A 20,904-nucleotide genomic window follows, 5' to 3' on the forward strand; every position below is an offset into this window, starting at 1 on the left:
CAGTCTCAGCTCACTGAAAGGGCCGGCAAATAGCAGAAAGATAAGTTACAAAGACATACCTAATTTGCTGTGATGAATTGTGTGCATGCTTCAGTGATCAAAATTGCAGCTGAGACCTATTATATTTAATGATCGAGATGGTTCCTGTGAAAACACTCAGGTACAGATTGTGATGTCTGGACAGGCCGCCTAGTTTTTGCTTTGGCAGTAGCAAATTAAGAGAGAGCAACGCCATCGTCACACTGGGCAGCAGCTTTCGCGAGCTGCTTTCGCAGTGGCAACACGATGTTGTCGGCCTCACTTGTTTGCTCTTTTAGAAAGTAAGGCTTATGCAGGGGCAGCCACTTGATCCTTCTGGCCCAGGACAGACTACCATGACCATCTGCCAGGGGTCTTTGCCAGCACTTACTACCTAGACTCATAGAATTTACAATAGTAGAGTTGGAAGGGGCCATGAAGGACATCAAGTCCAACCCCCTGCTGTTACAGGACACCAAGTTACACCATCCCACTCAGGTGGCTGTTCACTTTCTTTTTGAATGTTTTGAGTTTTTGAAAAGCATCAGACATTTGCTTTTCAAATGTCATTCTTTGAATGTCATTTAGTGTTTGAAAAGACATTTTTGAATGTCTCTAGTGTTTGAAAACCTGATGCTTTTCAAACAATAACTTCTTGAGGGCTCATGACATGAACCGGGGACCTTTTGCATCCAATGCATGCACCGTATGACAAAGATTCTGTGTCTTGCTGCATCTTTGATGCTGAACTATTTCCCTTTAAAACCAAGGCAGGGCTTCTAGGGAATGATGCGGAATTTCCAGGTAATATTTCTAAAACTAATGGACGCTGCAAAGGGATGAAGTTAGGTAAGATTTGAACTAATGTCACAAACTACACTCCTAGCCATTATTCTAAGCCAACCCTTCTTTTTGCTTCAGATTCAGATATTCGGTTGTATCAATTTTCGTGGATATTTGCAAAAGAATGTTATTTGACAACAGGAAAACTGGCCAAGCCCCAGATTTGGCAATTTGCTACACAGCTCAGAAACATCGTAAGCCAGTTAGGTAGCAAAGAAAAGTGTTTAAAAGTGCCTCTGGGACTTCTCCTCTTAACATGCCTTTGCAGAACCTGAGATGGTGTATCAAAGCAATTTCAACCCCTTCACAGGTTATTTAAGATACACTTTGAAAAATCTGACTCAATAGATGGCTCAGAGGAAAGGCCCTGCAAGCAACCATAGGAGACTTACCTGACCAAACAAAAGGACAGCTCTTTAAAGATGGACACATGGATGGCTTCCTTTGATCAGAAACATAGAGACGTTATTTAAATGAAGGCAAATATTAGAATGTCTATACTGTTTTATTTTACTTTTCTTTCACCTTAGGTCAAGTAGCAAGGACTGTGAGGTTCAAGGAGGCCCCCAGAGACCTTACATTTGTAACAGCTGATATATTTTTATTTATTTATTTTATTTACATATATTTATAGGCCACCTATAATTCCTAGGCAGCTTACAGCTCAGATACTCTTGGGGAAAGCACCCAACCCAGGACTGGGAGTCTGTCCTGCAGGAACAAGAGCTGAACTTTGGCATCATGGGCTTGGGACCAGGTACCTGAGGGAGCACCTCTTCCCAAATATCCCTATTCTCCCACCTAGAGCCTCCTCTGAAGTCCTCCTCTGAATACCCCCCACTAGTGAGGTCAAGGGGGAAAGGGCTAAGAGGCGGCATTTTCAGCAGGAGCATTCAGACTTTGGAATTTGCTCCCCAGGGAAACACGGCCGGCATCAACTCTTGTCAGATAAAACCATTTGGTTAATTCAATGCACAATTTATATTTTGTTGTTGATTATTTAATTTTGGCTGTTAATTTTATTGGCGATATTTTGTCATGTGTGTGGTTTTACAATGTTATTATAACCTCCTAATCATATTGTTTTTATCTATTTTATCTATTTTATTTATTTGCTGTTTTCAGCATTTGTAATTCAGCCAGAGAACCTTCAGGTTATGGAGCAGCACAGAAGTGGAATGAAATTAATAAATACATGCATCTTCCGTAAAAGAAGCTCATAAAGGAGGTCATGCCTCTGCCCAAGATTTGGGGGTACAGCCGCTGGGAGTACCCCACTTCTGTCCTCAGTGGTCTAATGATCTGATTTGGCAGGAGACAGCTTCTTGTTGCATTGAGTGCCTTGCCTTCCTTCCTGGCATGCAGATCAGCGACACAACTGGTGGCAACATCAACTCGCGATGTTCTCAATATGAGTGGTGCATATGGAAGAGCATGTGCACTCCTGCATAGGAGAGCAAGCGAGAAAGTCATATAATTGCAGCTATAGGATTAGCTATAATTAACACATTCGTACCCACCCGGAAGAACTTGGGAGCAGGCTAAAAAGCAAGTCGACAAAATACATGCAAAATCATTTCACAGAGCCCTCTGAATGCAGGGAACTCAAACTCTTCAGCCCACGACAAATATGCAGCTCTTTTCCACTCGCAAGCAAAGGGGATCTTCCCCCACTGCAAACATCTACTTAAAATATTGACACATGGACATGTAATCATGCAAAAAGGCTCGAACCGATCCCCATTTGCAGAAATCCACCATCCTTTTCTTTTTATATAGCCTGCCATCATAAAGCCATGGAAACGGATTCGGACGAGAATGTTTATTGGTAGGTATATTTTTATCGCAGGCATCCCTTGCAGCTTTCGCAGGGAGGCGGCTGGAGGCACCGTGGCTCAGCCTAGACATTTGGACGTTTACGACGAGGAGCGGAGCTTTCAGCAAACACAACTGATGCATATACATCGCCTCTTGGATGCTTGCACTCCTGCCCATCTGTTGGGATGGCAAGATGCCTGCACAAAAGTTAGTTGGACCTTTGCCCCGGGGGCATAAAATGCCAGGCAACAATAGCTTTCGATGGGCAGCCTGAACATTGGCTCCACACTCCGGCTCCTCCGCCAGAGCCCCCTCCTTGCTGCCAGCATGGCCACGTGGAGATACATGCCTCCTTGCACTTGATCATGCATGTTGACATTTGGGTGCACTTAAGTGCATCAGTGACAACCCGTGGCTTTCACCTGGCTCCTTCTGCCTTTCCCCATTCCCTGTCCCCGCTGTGTATTGGACACGTGTTATAATGTTGAGTTATGCATGTTTTGGTAGTCAGAACAAAGGCATTAGCAGCATTCAAAGTGGAGGGTTTTTCCGCAGAAAAAGGCTGCATATTTCCCAGCTGAATCTGTCCTATCTTGAGTGCTCAGACTTTTTGCCCAAATGCAGAGAGTTAGAAGACATCGTAGGGAGGATGCACTGATTAATGGGCACGTCACCCTTCCTCATCATATGTTATCCTCATAACAATCCCTGTATAGCTTCTGTATAGCCTGGAAGCTAAGCAGGGTTGGGCTAGGTTGAAATCTGGATGGAAGACTTGAGTTCTGCATTAAGCAGGCAGTTGGTCCTGATGGCCTTCTAAGATCCTTCCAATCCTACGAGGCTGACCGGGCAGAAAGATAGCAGCTTCGCCAAGTCTTCCTGGCTGGTAGGAGATTACACCATGCCAGCTCCCAACCAGCAATGCAGGAGAAAAGATACACCCTCCTTTCACCAAAGCAGATTAAAAATAATACTAAAACCAACTCTTCCACAGCTTGGACAAGGGCACATTCCTACTGCCTCAGTGTTCTCTGAGGTGAGTCTGTCCTAGATTCTGCCCCACCTGTCTTCCCTTTAACAAGGAGAATTTTCTACTTTGGAAGTGCCAGATGCAGAGTGTGCCACAACGCCGAGTGTGCAGCCCCTCACACTCATACTTTTATTTTTACAAGCTAACACTATGCACAGGTGCACGTACACGCTGAGTAAAGGTGCACTCTCAGCGCCAGTGGCTCTGTTCAAGTGAGAAGTGTGCTTGGATATCTTGCAAGGGGAGAAGAAATCAACGGAAAGCAGTAGCACATCCCACTGCATGACAAGTTTAAGCAGAAACCTCAGCCAGGAGAATGGTAAATTATCTACTTGATGCCACTAAGCACAGATTCAATGGTGTCGCAAAATCCAGGGAGGAATTAGGATCGAGAGAGTTTTGTAAGTTTCTCTGTCTGCAGGTAAAACATTATCTAAGGAATATTACCATGAGCAAACACCCTTGGCCTACAGGATGAAGGACCTGGGACACCCGTTACTCATTCTCGGCTTGGGTCATTCAAGGTCTATTTATAGAGACCTTCATTTTGGATAGCACAACTCACAACCACTATTAAGGTCAAGGTAAAGGTTCCCTCCGCACATGCGTGCTAGTCGTGTCCAACTCTAGAGGTGGTGCTCATCTCTAAGCTGAAGAGCCAGCGTTGTCTGAGGATTCTTCCGTGGTCATGTGGTCGGCATGACTAGATGCTTTCGCACATGCAACTCCGTTACCTTCCCACCAAAGTGGTGCCTATTATCTACTCACATCTGCATGCTGTCGAACTGCTAGGTTGGCAGAAGCTGGGGCAAGTAACAGGAGAGCACTCTGTTACACGGCACTAGGGACTCGAACTGCCGACCTTCTGGTCAACTAGCTCAGAGTCTTACCTGCTGAGCTACCGTGGCCCTTAGTGAGCAGGAATTCCAAGCAAGTTGGCAGGGAAGCGGCAGAGTTTCCCATTTCTATTCTGTCGTTCCTCTCGGTGGTAGAGGAAGGAAGCCTGTCCCTCTGTCCTGTTTCTCCTCCACCAACTTGCTTAGTAGAAAGCTGCTTTCTTTTCCTAACCTGCTAAGAGGTTAATATACTGCATTTCCATACAAGTGGGAGTTACTCATGGCTCTTGGGTTTATTTACAAGACTAGGAAAGTCATCCAGCCCATAAACTGACTTCAGGTCTTACTACTGTTCTCCTGATCACTGGGCATGGGTGTGAAAGCGGAGTGGTGAAGAAAGGAATCCAGTGCATGCAAAACATGCTGGGGAAGAGCTTCGCGAATACGCAGGGCCAACAGAAAAGCGAACAAGTTGGTCCTCGATCTAATCAATCCAGAACTTCCCCTGGAAGCAAAAATGGTGAAACTGAGGTGGCCATGCTTTGGGGACATGATGAGAAGGGAAGACTCCCTGGAGAAGACAATCATGTTCGGCAAAGTCAAAGGTAGAAAAAGAAGGGGAAGGCCAAATAGGAGACGGATTGATTCTGTTAAGGAAGCCACGGCTCTGAATTTACAAGAGCTGAGCAGGCTGCCAAGGGCAGGATATTTTAAAGGCCATTCATTCATCATTCATAGGGTCGCTGTAAGATGGAGACGACCTGATTGCATGTAACAACAACAAACGGACGTCAAGCTCGTATTCGCGGGCCCATTCAAGGAGGTAAATGAAATGCCACTTTTTTTTAAAAAGCTGCAGGTGAACTTCAGTGGTAGGTGTGACAGGGTTTTCAAAACATGGAGATTTTCTTTCAAAGCCTTGCAAGTCCTGGAGAAGCAGAATGCAATATGTAAAAGATTTGCAGCCAAAACGAGACTAGAAGAGCTGGTTAAGTGCCTAGAGCACTGTTAATTTTTAATTAATGTTAGTTATAATTATCTGACAGTGCCTGACTGAGACCCAATAAATGGATTGGAATAGATTTTGTTTTCCTTGTAATTTATTAGTTTTATAACTAATAATAATTAAAAGTTAAATAAAATGCTCCAAGCAAAATCTGTAATAACCCCCATAAAAAATTGAAAATGTAACCAAATCCATTAGAGCAGCTAAGTCTAATTCTAAGAGGAAGATGAATAATTCTCTGACCAGCGGAGGAGGGCTGATTTTAGGAATCCTTCAACAGCTTTATGGATAATATGTAAACAGGTTTAAAGGAGGAGAGGATGCCCATACTCTGCTTTCAATACCCTACGAACTTTCTGTACAAAATTAATATTTCCCACTGACTTAAGAAAGCATTCATGGTGTGTTTGCAAAAACTGTCTCCTGAGTTTAATCTCTAAGCCAAGCAAAAGTGTAAATTACGACAGAAAGTACACAAATGAACTGCTTCATCTCACAGTCACAATTCAGAGTTTATGAGGGGCTAAATCACTTTTTCTGTCTTCACTAGAAGACGTGCCGAAGCAAATATTTTAGTTGGTATTTGGTAAACCCTTCCCAATCCCAGGGTTGGTTCAATTGCTCCTGAACACTAGAGGCCTGGAATCAGCAAACACCAACATCCAGTGCTTCTACAGGCTTTCTCTTAACACACACACACACAAATCCCATGGTTCCCTGGACCAGGGAACCACCTTTTTCATTCCCCACAGTGCCCCGGGCATAGGCCTGCTCTCAGGCATTGTGGGAAACTGAAACAGCGGTGCTCAAACCCGATGGGGGCAACCAGGGCTTTTTTTTTGTCATAGAACGCACCGGAACAGCGTTCCGGCACCGTTTTTTGACAGATTTTTCCAATGGATTTTTCCAAGTGATTTTGAATCGCCCTGTCGGGCGTAGCAGGTCGGCAGCAAAAATCTTTAAAATAGTGCCTGCGGGCTGCTTCTGGGTCTGCGTTGGTTGTGAGGGCGCTGCTCGGCTTGGGACGCTGCTCAGCTTGGGATTGGTGTGAGTGGTCGCGCGCTGAGTGCTTACTGCCGGAGGCAACCATTATGTTTATGTGTGTGTAGAGTGACTGGCTACGTGCAAAAGGTAAATAATTTCTTTATTTTAAAAAAAGTTGGTGAATTGAAAATCTTTTTTTAACTTTTAGTGTAGAAGTGTGACCCCAAATTTAAAAATAAAAAAAAAATACTAATTACTTCTCAACCACCGGTCCTGCTAATAAAAGATTACCCCCCAAAAAAACCCTAAATAAAAGATTAGCAAGATGTGAGTTCCGGCACCTTTTTTTTTTTTTTTTTTACAAAAAAAGCACTGGGGGCAGCCAACATCGAAAGCAGCTCACTAGCAGCCAAAGGCCCCTCGAAACTTGAGCTAGCCGTGCTTTGCAAATTTACTTATTTATTTTATTTATTTCCGATTTATATCCTGCCTTTCTCCTACAAAGGGCTCAAGGCAGCTTACATCATTCTCCCCCTCCATCTTATCCCCACAACAACAACCCTGTGAGGTGGGTTGGGCTGAGAGTCTGTGACTGGCCCAAAGTCACCCAGTTGGCTCCATGGCTGAGCGGGGACTCGAACCCGGATCGCCTGAGTCCCAGTCCCATGCTCTTAACCACTGCACCACACTGGCTCTCCGAACTACTGACTGAAAGTGCCTTAGCAAAAGCACATTAGAGGATACTGCAGGTTAGGTATAACAGCCATGAAGGGGTGCATGAAAGGTGGACTCCCAAGCCGTGTCTCAGGTTCCCACCTGTAGCACCTGAAGCTCCAGGAAGCAGGGATTGGAAGCTTCAGAAAATGCTCTAACAGCAAGGTAGCTTTGGCAGGGACTACACAGCTCCTTTCTACGACGTTTACCCCCTTTTCTGGTTCTTTTTTTCCCTGAAAAGAATACAGGTAACAGCATATGGGATGCCAAGATCCCTTTGGCAAAAGAGCGGATTAGAGGAGGGAGAAGGGAGAAGGGCAAGCAGCCAGGATTCCTGAGTGCTTTGAGGCTTCTGAGAGGAGAGTTGGTTTTATCTGATCAAAACAAGAGCCAAACTCCCCAAACAAAACACTCTTGGGCAAGAAACGGATATGAGTGAATAGTGTGCGTGTTGCATGGGAGTCTAAGTGTGCATGTGCAAACACACGCGTGGTCTCCATAGCTCCAGCAGGCACCCAAGATGGCCCTTGGGGCTGAAAAGGTTGCGCCCCCTGGCTGAGAAGATCCATGCTGTTGCTACCCTTCACCAGGACTCTCTACTGAGGGCAGAGGGATGAGAATAATGCCTTCTCTTCTGCGCTCCAGGTCAGAGAATCTGTTTGCTACATCAGATTCACACCGCGCATCTTCCTTCCAAAGCTGAGCTCGGTCACGCTGAGAAACATTCCCATGAGCGAGTCCAACTGCCGGACCAACAGCTGGACCAACGGGTAGAATGCAAGCTGCCTGCTACAGGCAGGCCGGAGTGATCGGCACTTCACAACCCACTCACAAGAGAAGGTGTCGCACATAGGGACGTGGTGCCAGCACAACAGAAATAGGGTACACAACCATCCCGAACTTTCCATCGGAAGACCAGGAAGCTACTGAGGTTGCAACACAGGGAGACCTGTGCCCATTCCCAAATGGAAATGACAACAGAGTGGGAAAAAGTCCTGCCCGGGAACACCATCCATCTTGCATCCCAAAAGAGCACTGAGGAGCAATATTGAGAGCAGATCGCAATTTTTCATTTTGCCCCTTTTCAGCATCGCACTGTGAGCCTGTTAGCTATGCAGGGCATACTTGCGAACAATCAAAATGCAGGTACGTCATGTGTGAACGCATGTTATCCTTTCCCTTCCTTTTTCTGTCTCCCAGGCAGTTGCCATTCCTCAAACCTTAAATTTAACCCTCAAGTTTTATTATTTATTTATTTATTTAGCACACTTATATGCCGCCCCATTCGCTGGAGCCTCAGGGCGGCTTACAAAAATAATTAAAAACATACAATTTTATAAAGTCAGAGACATCCTGGCCAAAATTGTTAAAATCAATAAATAAAATCAACAATTAAAATGATTTTTAAATAAAAAGGCCTTGGCCTGGCGCCGAAAAGCAAATAACAATGGCGCCAGGCGGACCTCTCTGGGAAGCACGTTCCATAGGCGGGGCCCCACCACAGAGAAGGCCCTCCTCCGGGTACTCACCCACCTAATGTCCTTCATGGAGGGCTCCCGGAGAAGGGCCTCTCCCCCTGATCTCAAGGGGCTGGAGGGCATATATGGACGTAAGCACTCCTTTAGGTAACCATTCATTCATTCATTCATTCATTCATTCATTCATTCATTCATTCAGTCTTACATTCATTCTTCACGAAATGACCAGTTACTTGTTCTGAAAATGGCCCAGTAACACTTATTTCATCCGACCAACTCAGATGATCATTTAGTCATTTCTAGAACATAATTTCCATAATAATCTTGCTCTCCTTCCTTTCACATACCGGCACTTACCAAGGCAGTTTCTAAGGACAAAGCAGAAATGCAAAATAGAATGGAAAACCACCAAAAGGCAACTTTGTCACTTCTTGGCCATGTTACCCCCATTGTTTACTTACACACACACACACCCCACTACACCTGTGTATCTGCCTGCCAACTAAGGACCACCAAGACCATGAAGGCACACGCCAAAAGAAACGCACTACCTTCTACCATGCTCTGAGAGCCTCGGTTGCTTTTCCTGCAACAGACAAAAGCACCTAGCTCTTTGGACTCGGAGGGAGAGGAGGAGACACGGGTGTTTGTTTTCCAAGGCAGCCGGCATCCGCCTCAGCATGCAGCGCTGGCCTGAAAGAGAAACCCAGAGAAGCTCCAGCAATCTGGGGGTTCGACTACCACCAAATCCAAAACAGGACTGCATCCATCGTCACTTCCAGCAAGCGATCGAATATCAGAGCACCTGTGCACCAAAGGAACTGGCAGCTGGCCCGCACCCTCCGTACCTGCCTGATCGGCGGACTGTGCTCTCCCTTGCTTTAGGTGTCTCACTTGCAATCATTTAAGAGGAAACGGTATGATTAGCAACACACAAGCAAACAGTAGGAGCTAATCCTTTAAACACAAATACTTCAGTGGCTACGCGATGGCTCCTTGCAAAGCAGTGGGGAGGAAGATCACACACAAACCCTCCTTCAGTTTCCTGCACATCCCCTGCTCCTCATGTGCTTAATGCAGTTCTTAAGGTAATTAAGAGCGTTGGGTCCACCATTCTGACTGAAGCCACAAGCTTTACTTAGGATGCATGCGATGCTCTTCGTTTCCCCGCGCTCTCCCTGCCCTCTCGAAATAAGTTTTCTTGCAGGCTGTCAGAGCTTTGGGTTGCCTGACAACATGGCTGAAACCAGAGACAGTCCAAGCGCTGCCCAGTGCATTGATGCAGAAAAGCAGAAGTGGGGGGTGGGCAGTTAATCTTGATTTTTGCTGGCCATTGGCTTTCACCCATCCATCACACAGTCCATGTTTTACCAAAGGGTCACACAAGCAATGTATAAAACATTGCAAAGGAGAGAGAAGGCTGTGAATCTGGAAGCCCACAAAGAACGGAACTGGCAGGGCAGCTGAATTTACAAATTCCTACCAGTGATCTCAACAAGGTAAATATATCACCGGCACATTTAAAAAACACACAAAACAGTAGAAAGGGATACTATCTTAATCTACACATGGTTTGTCTGATGACAACATGGCTGAAACCACACACAGTCCATGCATGTTGGATGAGACCACAGGCTAAACTCACCCAGCACTCCGCTTGCAACCAGACACCTGTGGGAAGCCAAGCAGTTGGGCATAAATGCAACAGTTGTGCTCACATTGCGCAGCGCCCGGCATTCAGAGACATAGCTGACTTTGGATCTCAGTTAATCTGTAGCTGGTATATTGGAGCTGTGAATAGCCTGATCCTTCTTAAAGAATGTTCCATGCTTCTCAGCAGTTTGGGACCCCCATTAGAAGAGGCTTCACAGGTAGACGTGGTATCCCACACCCAACTCAGGGGCCCCTTCAGTTTTATTTGTTCCAATACCCCTTTTTTGCCCCCTTTCCTGAATAAACAAGGCAAACTGTCTTATCAAAATGCAACACTGCAATATAAAATACAGCCTAAGACTATAGAATATTTACAGAAATCTTTGCATTTAACAATAATCATACATAAAAGCGGGTGTAAAAGCAGCATCAGAAAATGAAAGCAAGCCAACAAAGCCTATATAGAATTACTGGAATTTTACTTGGCCAAAAAAGGCTTCAACAAGCTCAATCAACATGCAACCAGGAGAACCTCTTTGGAACAGCACTTGCAGGACATTACAGAGTTTACCACCATATGCCAGGTGAGAGTTAAAAGATGGTGCGCCTTCCTAGAAAGATCTGATCACTGCCAGGCAAGCCTTAGTTTCATTTTCTTGGACAACTGTAGAACTCTGTGCATGGGGACGGCTCTGAGAAGGGTGGGGAAGCACCAAGCGGTCCGGCCTGCTGTCCAGGGAGGTTACAGGGAGCACGTTGCCATCCACTCTGTTTCTGAGCACTAATCAAGTTGCTGGTTGCAATTTTCCAAGTGCTGGTTTAAAGCCCGCTACAGTTCAGGACCAAGTGAACAAGACCATGTTCTCACATACAGTGGGGGGTTAACTGGCCGGGTGGTATTCCTTGCATTTCATTGCATCTTCATGGGCCTGTTTTGATGTCTTAACTAAGATTTTGTGTTTGACATGAACTTTGTTAGCTGCTTTGAGTGCCATTTCTGGTAGAAACACAGAAACAGAACGAGTCAGAAGGGGCCTCCCAGGCCAACTTGTCTGACCCCCAGCTCCAGCCAACTCCACTCACGACATGCCCACCATGTGCACGTCCAGCCTATCCTTGAACACCCGCACCGATGGGGCCTCAACCAGCTCCTGTGGAAGCCCATTCCACACCCTCGGGGTCCTAACTGTCAGGAAGTGCTTCCTGGCATCCAAATTGAACCTTGGTTCCCTGAGCTTTGCTCCATTGGAGCGCGTCCTGCCTTCCTCTGCAGGGGAGAACAGGTCTCTACCCACCTCCGTGTGACACCCCCTCACATACCTGTACGTCACCAACATGTTCCCTCTGAGTCTCCTCTTCTCCAGGCTGAAGAGACCCAGTTCCCTCAGTCTCGCCTCATATGGCTTCCCCTGCAATCCGGCCACCAGCCTTGTGGCCCTGCACTGCTCTGACTCTAACCTGGCTATATCCTTCCTGTAACGAGGGCCCAAAACTGAACACAATACTCCAGTTGTGGGAGCACCAGAGTTATATAGAATGGTAGTAATACCTCTCTCGATCTAGAAGCCACACTTCTGGCTACACAGAAAGCCTGATGTACATTTAAATAGATAAATAAAATAGAAAGGCCCTGTCTCTTGTACTCACCAAACATCTGGTGGCAGTATAATTTGAGGACACCATCCCCAGTCCTATTTTTTTAAAAACAAGGCTCATGTGGTGGAAAGACTTCTTAAGGTATGTGGTCTGAGTAGCCTTTAAAGACCAAAATAGTACCTACAGTTGAGCTCAGAATCAAACTGGCAGCCGGCAGAGATGATGTAAAACTGCACCCGCTCTCTCTCTCTGCTCCGTGGTCAATGATAATAGCAGGCATTTTGCAAAATTATACTGCACATTTATAAATAGCATCTCATATTTTCACTGATGCAGGATCATGAGATTAAGAAAGCACAAAAGAATACAAGAACTACAGTCAGTGATGAAGGAATGGCAAGCCATAAAAACAATGCACACTCTTCTTCTCAAGGGCAGGACAATCCGTTCAGCTGGACACAACCATTTTTGCTTCACTTGTGCAGCCCACCCAAGGGCCAACAAAAATCCACAAGAACTGTAAGCCAAGTTTGCAAATGTTATCCAATTATACATTCTTAGTCAGTGACAAACTTTTCTCCTGCTACCTCCTTTCTATAGCTATTTACCTAGTGTAATATTTGTGATACAGTACCCCATGTTGGCTAAATCCAATGCTGCTTTTGTCCAAATCCAAATGCTCCCGACAAGACAATAAAAGGAAGGGCACAATCGGCTACTCTGACCAAGTGCGATCCAATCAAGACAATCTTCATTGAGTGCCGAATGAGAGGAGCAGCAGAGGTGAGCTGCATCCCTCCGCTCTTCCCACAACATTTGGTCCAGCAGGGAAATTTACAAAGGGGAGAGAAGGAGGCTGTAGAGGACATAGGATACGTTGTACCCTGGTCTCTGCCATCTCCTCATCTCTCAGCCGACCAAGGCCCCCTCTTTCCCTCTTCCCCAAGGTCAGGAGAGGCAGCCAGGAGTTCCTTCTAAATTCTCTATTGGGCTGCAAGGGACAAGGCACAGATTCCCAGCCAAGTGGTTTGAGCTCTGCACCCAGTGTCAGATCTAGGAATCCAAAGTATCCTGTGGCCCTGCAGACAACATCTAGGGGCCACAGGACATCATCCTAACGTGCCTTAGCATCTGATGGAAGGCCTGCTAATACCACTAAAGTGCCAGAGAGAGCCTCAGCTACTGGGAGGCATAAAAATAAACAAATTGCCAGAGCAGATACAGCACTGCGTTTGCACTGGAATCCATGGTCCCAGCAAAATAGGGATGCAGGATTGCTCCCTTAGGCTGCAAAGCTATGTTCTGAGAGTAAATCCCACTGAACTCTGTGGGGTTACTTCTGACAAAACTTGCATAAGGTTGTACTGCATGTGCTTCTGGTAAAGGATTTTCAAGTGATTCCTACACAGTGAGCAAATTGTCTGGCTGTAGGGAAATGCTTGAAAGGAGCTACAGATCAATTTGTAAGACAGCTCAGTAGAAATCCTCCCTGTATTCAAAAGACTTGCTTTTGTCTCTCCATTGTATGAATAAGGATAAATTCAATTTAAATTTAACTCAAGAGCTAAGCAGACATTTTCCCAGGATCATTAAATACATTCCCGTATTCAACATAGAAGAATCAGTGATAGCCAAGAATTACCAATTATGGGCAAATGTGCTTCCATCAAGTGGGGAAAGTATTTGCTTAAAAGAATATGTTTCATCATGTTCCAGGTATTTTAAATCCTGACTGCAACTAGATTTTATCCTGTGGACGGAAAATGCCAAATTTTCCTTTTGCTACACAATGGATGGGTTGTTTTCTTGAACTGATTCCTGAATCAGCTATCAGGAGATCGTTAGGTCCTGTACAGGCCTCCGTTTGATAGATGCTTCATAAAGCATGGAAATAGCTTCTATGTAGTTAAAAACTCAGGTGTGCCCAGGTATCCCTTGGCATGTGAAGAAACTATGTGTGTTAAGCAAACACAACTGAACATATTATCCTTCCTTCCTTCTTTCCTTCCTTCCTTCCTTCCTTCCTTCCTTCCTTCCTTCCTTCCTTCCCTCCGTCCGTCTTTGTCCAACACTGCAAAGTCAGGTCAGTCCTTCTTCACCAAAATTATTTTCAAGTAATCATGAGCCTGGAATGCTGTTATCTGACAGAAGCAGCTATTTCTGCACCTTGCGCCATGCACAAACTTGAAAAATGAAAACAATTAAGAGCAACACCCCCAAAAGGAACCTAGGTGCTGACCCTGTAAGAATGTAGGAACTGCACTTATTGGACCTGACCAGGTACAGCCAGGCCAGCAAGCCGTGGCCCATCAGCCGATGGAAAACTCACGCTCAGAAAGAGATGCAGGTCAGCATCCGTTAAGTATTTTGAAACCAAATCCTGAATTTGCATGGAGCTTCCATGGAAGGCGGGCACCACCAGACCTATCTCTCTTCTCCAGGGCTGGCAGGAGGTTCAAGGAGGCCTTGGGCAAGGTGTCCTCCATATCCCAACCACCAGCACACCCCAGAGAGAAGCTCGCGAGCAGGCACATGGCACCACCATTAGCAAGCATGCAATGAGCAGCAGTGGTCAGCCCAGAGCTGGAGTGCTGGGCATAAAGGTAGATGCTGGGGCTCAAAGAACAGTTTTTGGCTGGGGTTTCTTTGAGTGGGGAAAAAAGATTGGATAGACAGAAAGAGAACATCCCAGTATGAGGCCCAGTGGATGTTCTGCGTGTGTGGACTTTAACATGGCTGCTGTGTGCCCCGTCCTCAGACACCTTTCCTGTCATCCACCAAGGGGCTGTATCCTCCCCACCTTCTTATTAACTCATTTTTAACTAACGACTGGGATTGCTGTGAAATAGTTTCCGTTGTGCTGAAAAACGTGTGTCTTGTTTGGTATGCTGGTGTTCAAGCACACTACTATTGTATACTCGGTCTTTTGGGTAGGGGGGTGCTAGGGCGCCCGTGGCAACCATTTTGTAGTGGTCCCCAGGACAGCTTTCCACATGGCCAAATGTGTCCACAGCCCCCAAACGTTACCCATCCCTTGTATTATAACAAACAATAGTGTAATCCTATAGGATTACCTTACATAGGATTACAGTATAGTTTATAGGATTACAAACAATAATGTAATGTAAACTCTGCAGGCTACAGACCTCATTAAGAGCTTGTTTAAGTATGTGCACACATACAGACCAGTAGGTTTTAAAAGGTCAGCGCCACATTCTTGTTAAGTACGCTGCCATTTTGCCCAGAGACCTCTTTGGCGAGACTTGAAGGAGAACAGATCCTCCTCCCAATTTTATTTTTTAAAAAGCGATTTTGCTTTTCCCAGCTACATTGTTGACTTTCTCAAAACCAGGCAATGCAAACGCACAGGAACAAAACAAAACAAAAAAATCTGCTGACTTTATTAAAATATTAACAAGGTATAGTTAAACTTTTGTACACTTATGCAAATAAGATTGCCAGAACAAGAGGAAGGAAGAGAATCCCCCCGGGGAGAAAGAATATAAAATCAACAAAGTGAAAAGATCAACCATCCTTTCTGCAGCGTGACAGCACGGCACAAGAGGTGGCAACTTGGGAATTGGGGAAGATAAATTTTTTAAAAAACACGCGCGCACACGCACACACCCTCCTCCAAAGTTTAAGTGCATCATGGTTTATAAAGCTAATAGATTTAAATGAGCCAGGGTGCACCGTTCCATAAAATATATATACTTATCATGGGGATGCAGCAACATTTTGGGAGAAGTGTTAATCACATAAAATAAATTACGTGGAGGGCTGAGAATGCACATGCCGCAGTGTGCTCCTTGAGAGTAAAAGAAGGGAGTGGAAGAGTTCAGGTCTTTTGCTTTTTGTCTTTTAGTCCTCCATGATCACGCTGAAGGTCAAAAGTCAAGCTTTTGACAGTAGGAAGCCTGCTCCCCTGCCATCTCCATACAGCAAGAGCCCAATGTGCATCTGTTTAGCCACAGATTTGCAGAGCACAGGGGTGCAGCCTTCCCAGAGTCCTTATGCCTGGGGCTGGGCCTAAGGTATCCGAGAATGTCCAGAGAGCATGGGCTGCAGCTGTTGAAATTGCAGTGCAGGAACGTGGATGGCCGGGGCGGGGGGGGGGGGGTTAACAGGGGCGGAGCCAGAGTATTTGCGCTAGCCCCCGTTTTGCTACTGGGAGGCATTACCGTAGGTATTTCGACAAAGGAACATCCAGCTGAGAGAGAGAGGATGAAAAGTTTCACAAATCGCCAACATACATGGGAAGATGACGGCTGCGAAACGGGGCTGTGGAATTCACCTTAACCTTCACTTCAGACTGTTCAAAGCTCAGGACTTCCCCAGGGAGGTCCGCCTGGCGCCATCGTTATTTGTTTTTCGGCGCCAGGCTAAAACCTTTTTATTGAAACAATATTTTAACAATTTTTAATATCATCTATACATTTTAATTTGCAGCCAGGGTGAATCTGGATTTTATTTGCACTATTTGTATTATGTTTATTTATTGCATGTAAGCCGTCCCAAGGCTCATGCGATGGGATTGCATACAAAAAAAATTCTAAATAAATAAATAAACACCAAAGGAAATAAACCGTGTTTATGCCATTTTGGACCGTGTGTGTGCGTGGGGGTGGGTATATGACTGAATGTCCTGATTTGCATTAAAAATATCACTCATACTCATAACCAACATGTCAGGAAGAGGGGCAGGCCCCAAGCCCTTTGGTGCCACGTGCCGTTTCCTTCATGCAGGAAATGATACTATTTGAAGGAGGACCATGCGATCGTGTGAAGGTTGCTGCTGATCTGACTCAGACAGCTGCACATTTCCCACCTCCTGCTGTCTGGAAGAATTAAGACTCGCAACTAGGGACAGATCAGTTTATTGCCGATCCGTGTCAATTTCACACATGTCCCCCCTCATGTTCATTCTGTCACATCTCGATACTCGTCTGCCATTATTACTATTTCAATCCACTCAATGCATGCATTCTGGAAGGTATTTTCTCACAAAACATCCCTTAGAGCATGGACTGCATCCTGAACATAACGTTTTATATGTTTGGGGGGGTCAAGAAGCAAAATGTGGAGAGGGGCAAAATCTTAAAGGGTGCTGCATAACTAATTTGCATGTCATGAGCTGAACTGGCTAGAGCTGGGGGACAGACTAGATGGCCCGGGAGACCCCTTCTGCCTCACTCTGTTTCTAGGTTTCTAATCTGGGAGGGACACATCAGCCTGGTTCACTTCAAAATGCAAACTGTGTTGACGAGCATCCGTATCCATGTGCAGTTGGCACAGCTGGAATGGATTCCACTGCCCTGACCTTGTTATTTACCTTCTGGGGGTCCATGCAAACAGGAATGGAAATGACCTGCTGCTTTGCTCTTAAAGCTCCTGAGCACATGCTGACTTCTGGCAGTATCCAATGGCATCGTTCTGCTAGTGTAAATGATGTCACATCAGTGCCCACTAAGCTCGCTTACCTGTGTACAAGCACACTTGTGCAACTGCTTGAGTATATTACACAACCGCTTGTGCAAGGGAAAAACTGGGCACAACTCCACTCGTACAATTGGAGCTTGCAGAACATCACAACTGGAAATGGTGGCTGGATTCCCCATCCCACCTGGGTTTCATGTTTGCTTCCAGAGTTTTACCTTCGAACTACCTGCTTGTGTTTCTGCATCTTCCAGGTGACAGCCCTGCTTATGAACTCAATCCTGCCTGCTGCCGCCATGGACCTCACCTTGCCGGGACTTAGCTCCCCACAACATCCATTATATCCCACCGATAACGAAAAAGCAAACGTGCTCCACCTTTTTCACCTTGCGCTTCTAAACGGCGCGGCAACTGCCTACCTCCGCCCCTCCCCACGTTTTAGTGTGCATGTGTGCAAGGGGAGGGGTGAGAGTACAGATGGAGAATGGCGAAATGTTAGCTGAGTTTTTGTATGCTAATCTTTCCTTAAATTATTAACCAATGGGAAGGAATTATTTACACTGTGCTCAGCGTGGACGTGGCGGCGCGTCGCAACGCAGACTGTCAAAAGAAATCCTCAGAGCGAATGATTAGAGTTGTCGGGTCTTATTTATTTATGCTACCCATGCTCGGAGGACCTGTTTCTTGAGATTGCACCCGGAGATACAGAAAGAGAGAGAGAGGAGAATTATCTGATGTTTCACGAAAGAGGGTGGGTGGGGAGAAGCTTGAAATGTTCTCAATTCTAGCTCAAAATGAGGTTATTTCTCCCAGATAATAGCAACAGAAAACAAACCATGCAGAATCCGCATTCAACCCTTTTTAAGGTGTACCTGAAGTTCGGTCTGAAAGAAGAACTTCTGTGGGCACTGGGAACAATCGTAAATCTTATCTTCTTGCCCGTGGACAGCAAAGATATGTTGCTGCAATTTATTTGCCTGTACAAAAACTGGAAGACAGAAAAGCAAACAACACTGTCAGAGAAAGAAAGCATGATGCTGCCATGGTCTGAATGAGACAGAACACTTTTCTGTGCTCAAGGATCCAGAGAGGCCCTGGCTAATGTGCTTCTGCCCCCTCCCTGCCCTTTAATTAATACTTTAATTATGGGTTGGATTGAGACCCACTGAGTCACATTTTCACATTTCTCGCACGGGGATCCAAATGTGACTAACTTAGTCTAGATTCAACCCAGTATTTTTACCTGGCTTTTCAGCCAAAGCTCCCAAAGTGATTTATAATTACAATCCAAGCATGTATAGATAAAGAGAGGACATGGACATTAAAAGATACATGATCCAGGAGAGGGATTCTCAGGATCCAGAAAGCTTGAGAGTTTCATTTGCATCATGCGCCTGGGTCACTATGTAAGAGTGACGGAGAAAGACAATATGAATCATCCCTCAGGCTCATTTATAAAAGATGACAGTGTGCATAAGGCGATGCAACAAATTCATTAGGATAAACACACGTAAGGGAAGAATGCTGGCCGCAGTACCGGTGTCAGAACATAGATGCCCTGGATGTGTGTGCACGTCATTCCTATGCTCTCCCATTCCTGCGGAGAAAGCAGTGCATTCTAGCGCAAGCTCTCCTCTCGCCCGCACCAGGCTGCCTCTGCACTTGGTGGGCTGCATTCCAGCAGGCAGTTGAACTGCCGTCTTCCCAGATCTCGTTGCTAGGAATACCCAACAGTGAGCAGGTTCCTCCACCACCTCGCAGGAGGGGAGGCACCCAGGGGCTCAGGCGAGGCGAGGCTGGGCAAGGCGAGGCCTGGCTAGGCTTGCTGCTGAATTCTCCCAGAGCTTCTCCACTTCCTACTCAAGTAAGACACAGGATTGTCCCAGGAGCACCACAGGCCTCCAGCTGCATGGCCCCACTTACCTCCAAGCGCAGCAGGTCTAGATGCCAGTGTGGGGCAGAGAATTGCTGATATTTATCTGGATCAGGCCCAGGTGGCTGGATCAGGCCCATTTATCTGGATCAGGCCCAGGTGCCTGTCACATACTTCCTTGGTCCAAATTAGTATTAATCTGTCTCAGGCAGACTGGAAAAACACTACCTTTCTATAGAAGACTGTGAAATGCATGTTGTAAAGCCAATTTTATAATCATGGTTCCATGGCACAAAATGGGCCAATTTAGCTAAAGCTAGTCTGGGATTAGCCAGAGTCTGGATGGGTGACCCAGCGGACACTCTCTTGGGCCAGGTCAGACATAACGATCTCAAGTCTAATCAATCATTTCTGGAGGTGGCCCGATTCCTGCCCAGATCTGCTCTATCTTTACCAGATCCTAGTTTTAGACACATGTTTGCCAATAGAAATTAAACCAGTATTTCTAATTTGGATGCTATTTGAATTCCCGTGTGCAAGAGAAGGGAAGGGAAGGTGTGTAGCCACATGGCTCTTTCTCAATGCAATGAACCACTGTTTACAAGACTGAAATGTTACATGACCCCTAAATCCCATGACAGAAGAAAGGCAAAACAGACATTTAACAAATAGCCAAACTATCCAGCTATACAACTTAGCCCACCTTTTCTGCGGAATGTTATTTCCAGTCTTTGCATCCCGTCTATCTAACGCTTCTTTCCTTTCGGCGCCAGGCAAAACCCTTTTTATTCTCCCACTATTTTAACTGCTAATTTGTTTTAATCTGTGGTTTTACACCTATCCCGGATGCCATGTTATTCTTACTTTTATACACATGCAGAATGAACACAGCTGGTTGTGGGAGTGGGTGGGGGAGGCTACATGTCCCAGTCCTCCCCATTGCTGGAGTCACAGGCCCCCCCACACTCTCCTGACAAACATGTGATCAACGTGCAGAAAGGTCATTTAGAAACAGAGGACAATAGCTGGCCATAAGCGCCTTGCTTAAGGAAACCTCGCTGAGCAAGAATCGGATCCATCTCCCCCCTCCAGAACTAATACTGCAGCTCTTCTCTACACTATCTTGTAACAGCAATCCATTCAATGCCCGTTCGAGGAAGGTTCCCTGACTGTAGAATCAGCACCAGCAATTGCAAGCAGGGGAAACGGACCTTTTGGGTAGCTCTGGCTGGAGGGTGCTGTTTCCCTGAAGCGCTCCTAGCAGAGGTGCTTCCTTCCCCACTCCCCTCTCCTTCCCTGGAAAGGAATACTGCATTTTAAAACTCCCTAGTGTGTCATTTCTGGATCAAGCCATGCACAATGCACCTTGTCTGGGGCTGACTGTCTTACCTGTAAAACAAACAGGGCATTTGAATGTGCCTCCCATCCCCTCGAAGCTGTGTTCAATCAGGTGACACAGGAGCTTTGCCGGAGAGTCAAACATCTGGTTACACAGCTTGCACTCATGATTGATGCCTTCCTCTGCAAGGTTCAAATGATACAACTTGTTAGTGACACAGCAGATTAGTGTCTGAAATGCAGCGCTCAGCGAGAAACCGCAGTGCTGGATCGTGCGTGGC

At 45.9% G+C, this 20,904-nt stretch overlaps 1 protein-coding gene across 5 annotated transcripts in view; it reads right to left on the bottom strand.

Moving 5' to 3' along the window:
- The window catches only part of ZNF423 (zinc finger protein 423), a 314,359-nt gene that overhangs the window by 22,448 nt on the left and 271,007 nt on the right, over positions 1–20,904 (bottom strand). For all 5 annotated transcript variants that reach the window (XM_044428042.1, XM_044428039.1, XM_044428038.1 and 2 more), the window contains exons 6-7: positions 20,675–20,806; positions 18,285–18,400 (exon numbers count right to left, since the gene is read on the bottom strand). In XM_044428042.1, coding sequence (XP_044283977.1) covers positions 18,285–18,400; positions 20,675–20,806 — 248 coding nt within the window. The remainder of the gene's footprint in view (positions 1–18,284; positions 18,401–20,674; positions 20,807–20,904) is intronic.

Source organism: Varanus komodoensis, unplaced genomic scaffold (assembly GCF_004798865.1).
Source record: "Varanus komodoensis strain SLA01 unplaced genomic scaffold, ASM479886v1 scaffold19, whole genome shotgun sequence".
In the NCBI taxonomy this organism is placed as follows: Eukaryota; Metazoa; Chordata; class Lepidosauria; order Squamata; family Varanidae; genus Varanus; species Varanus komodoensis.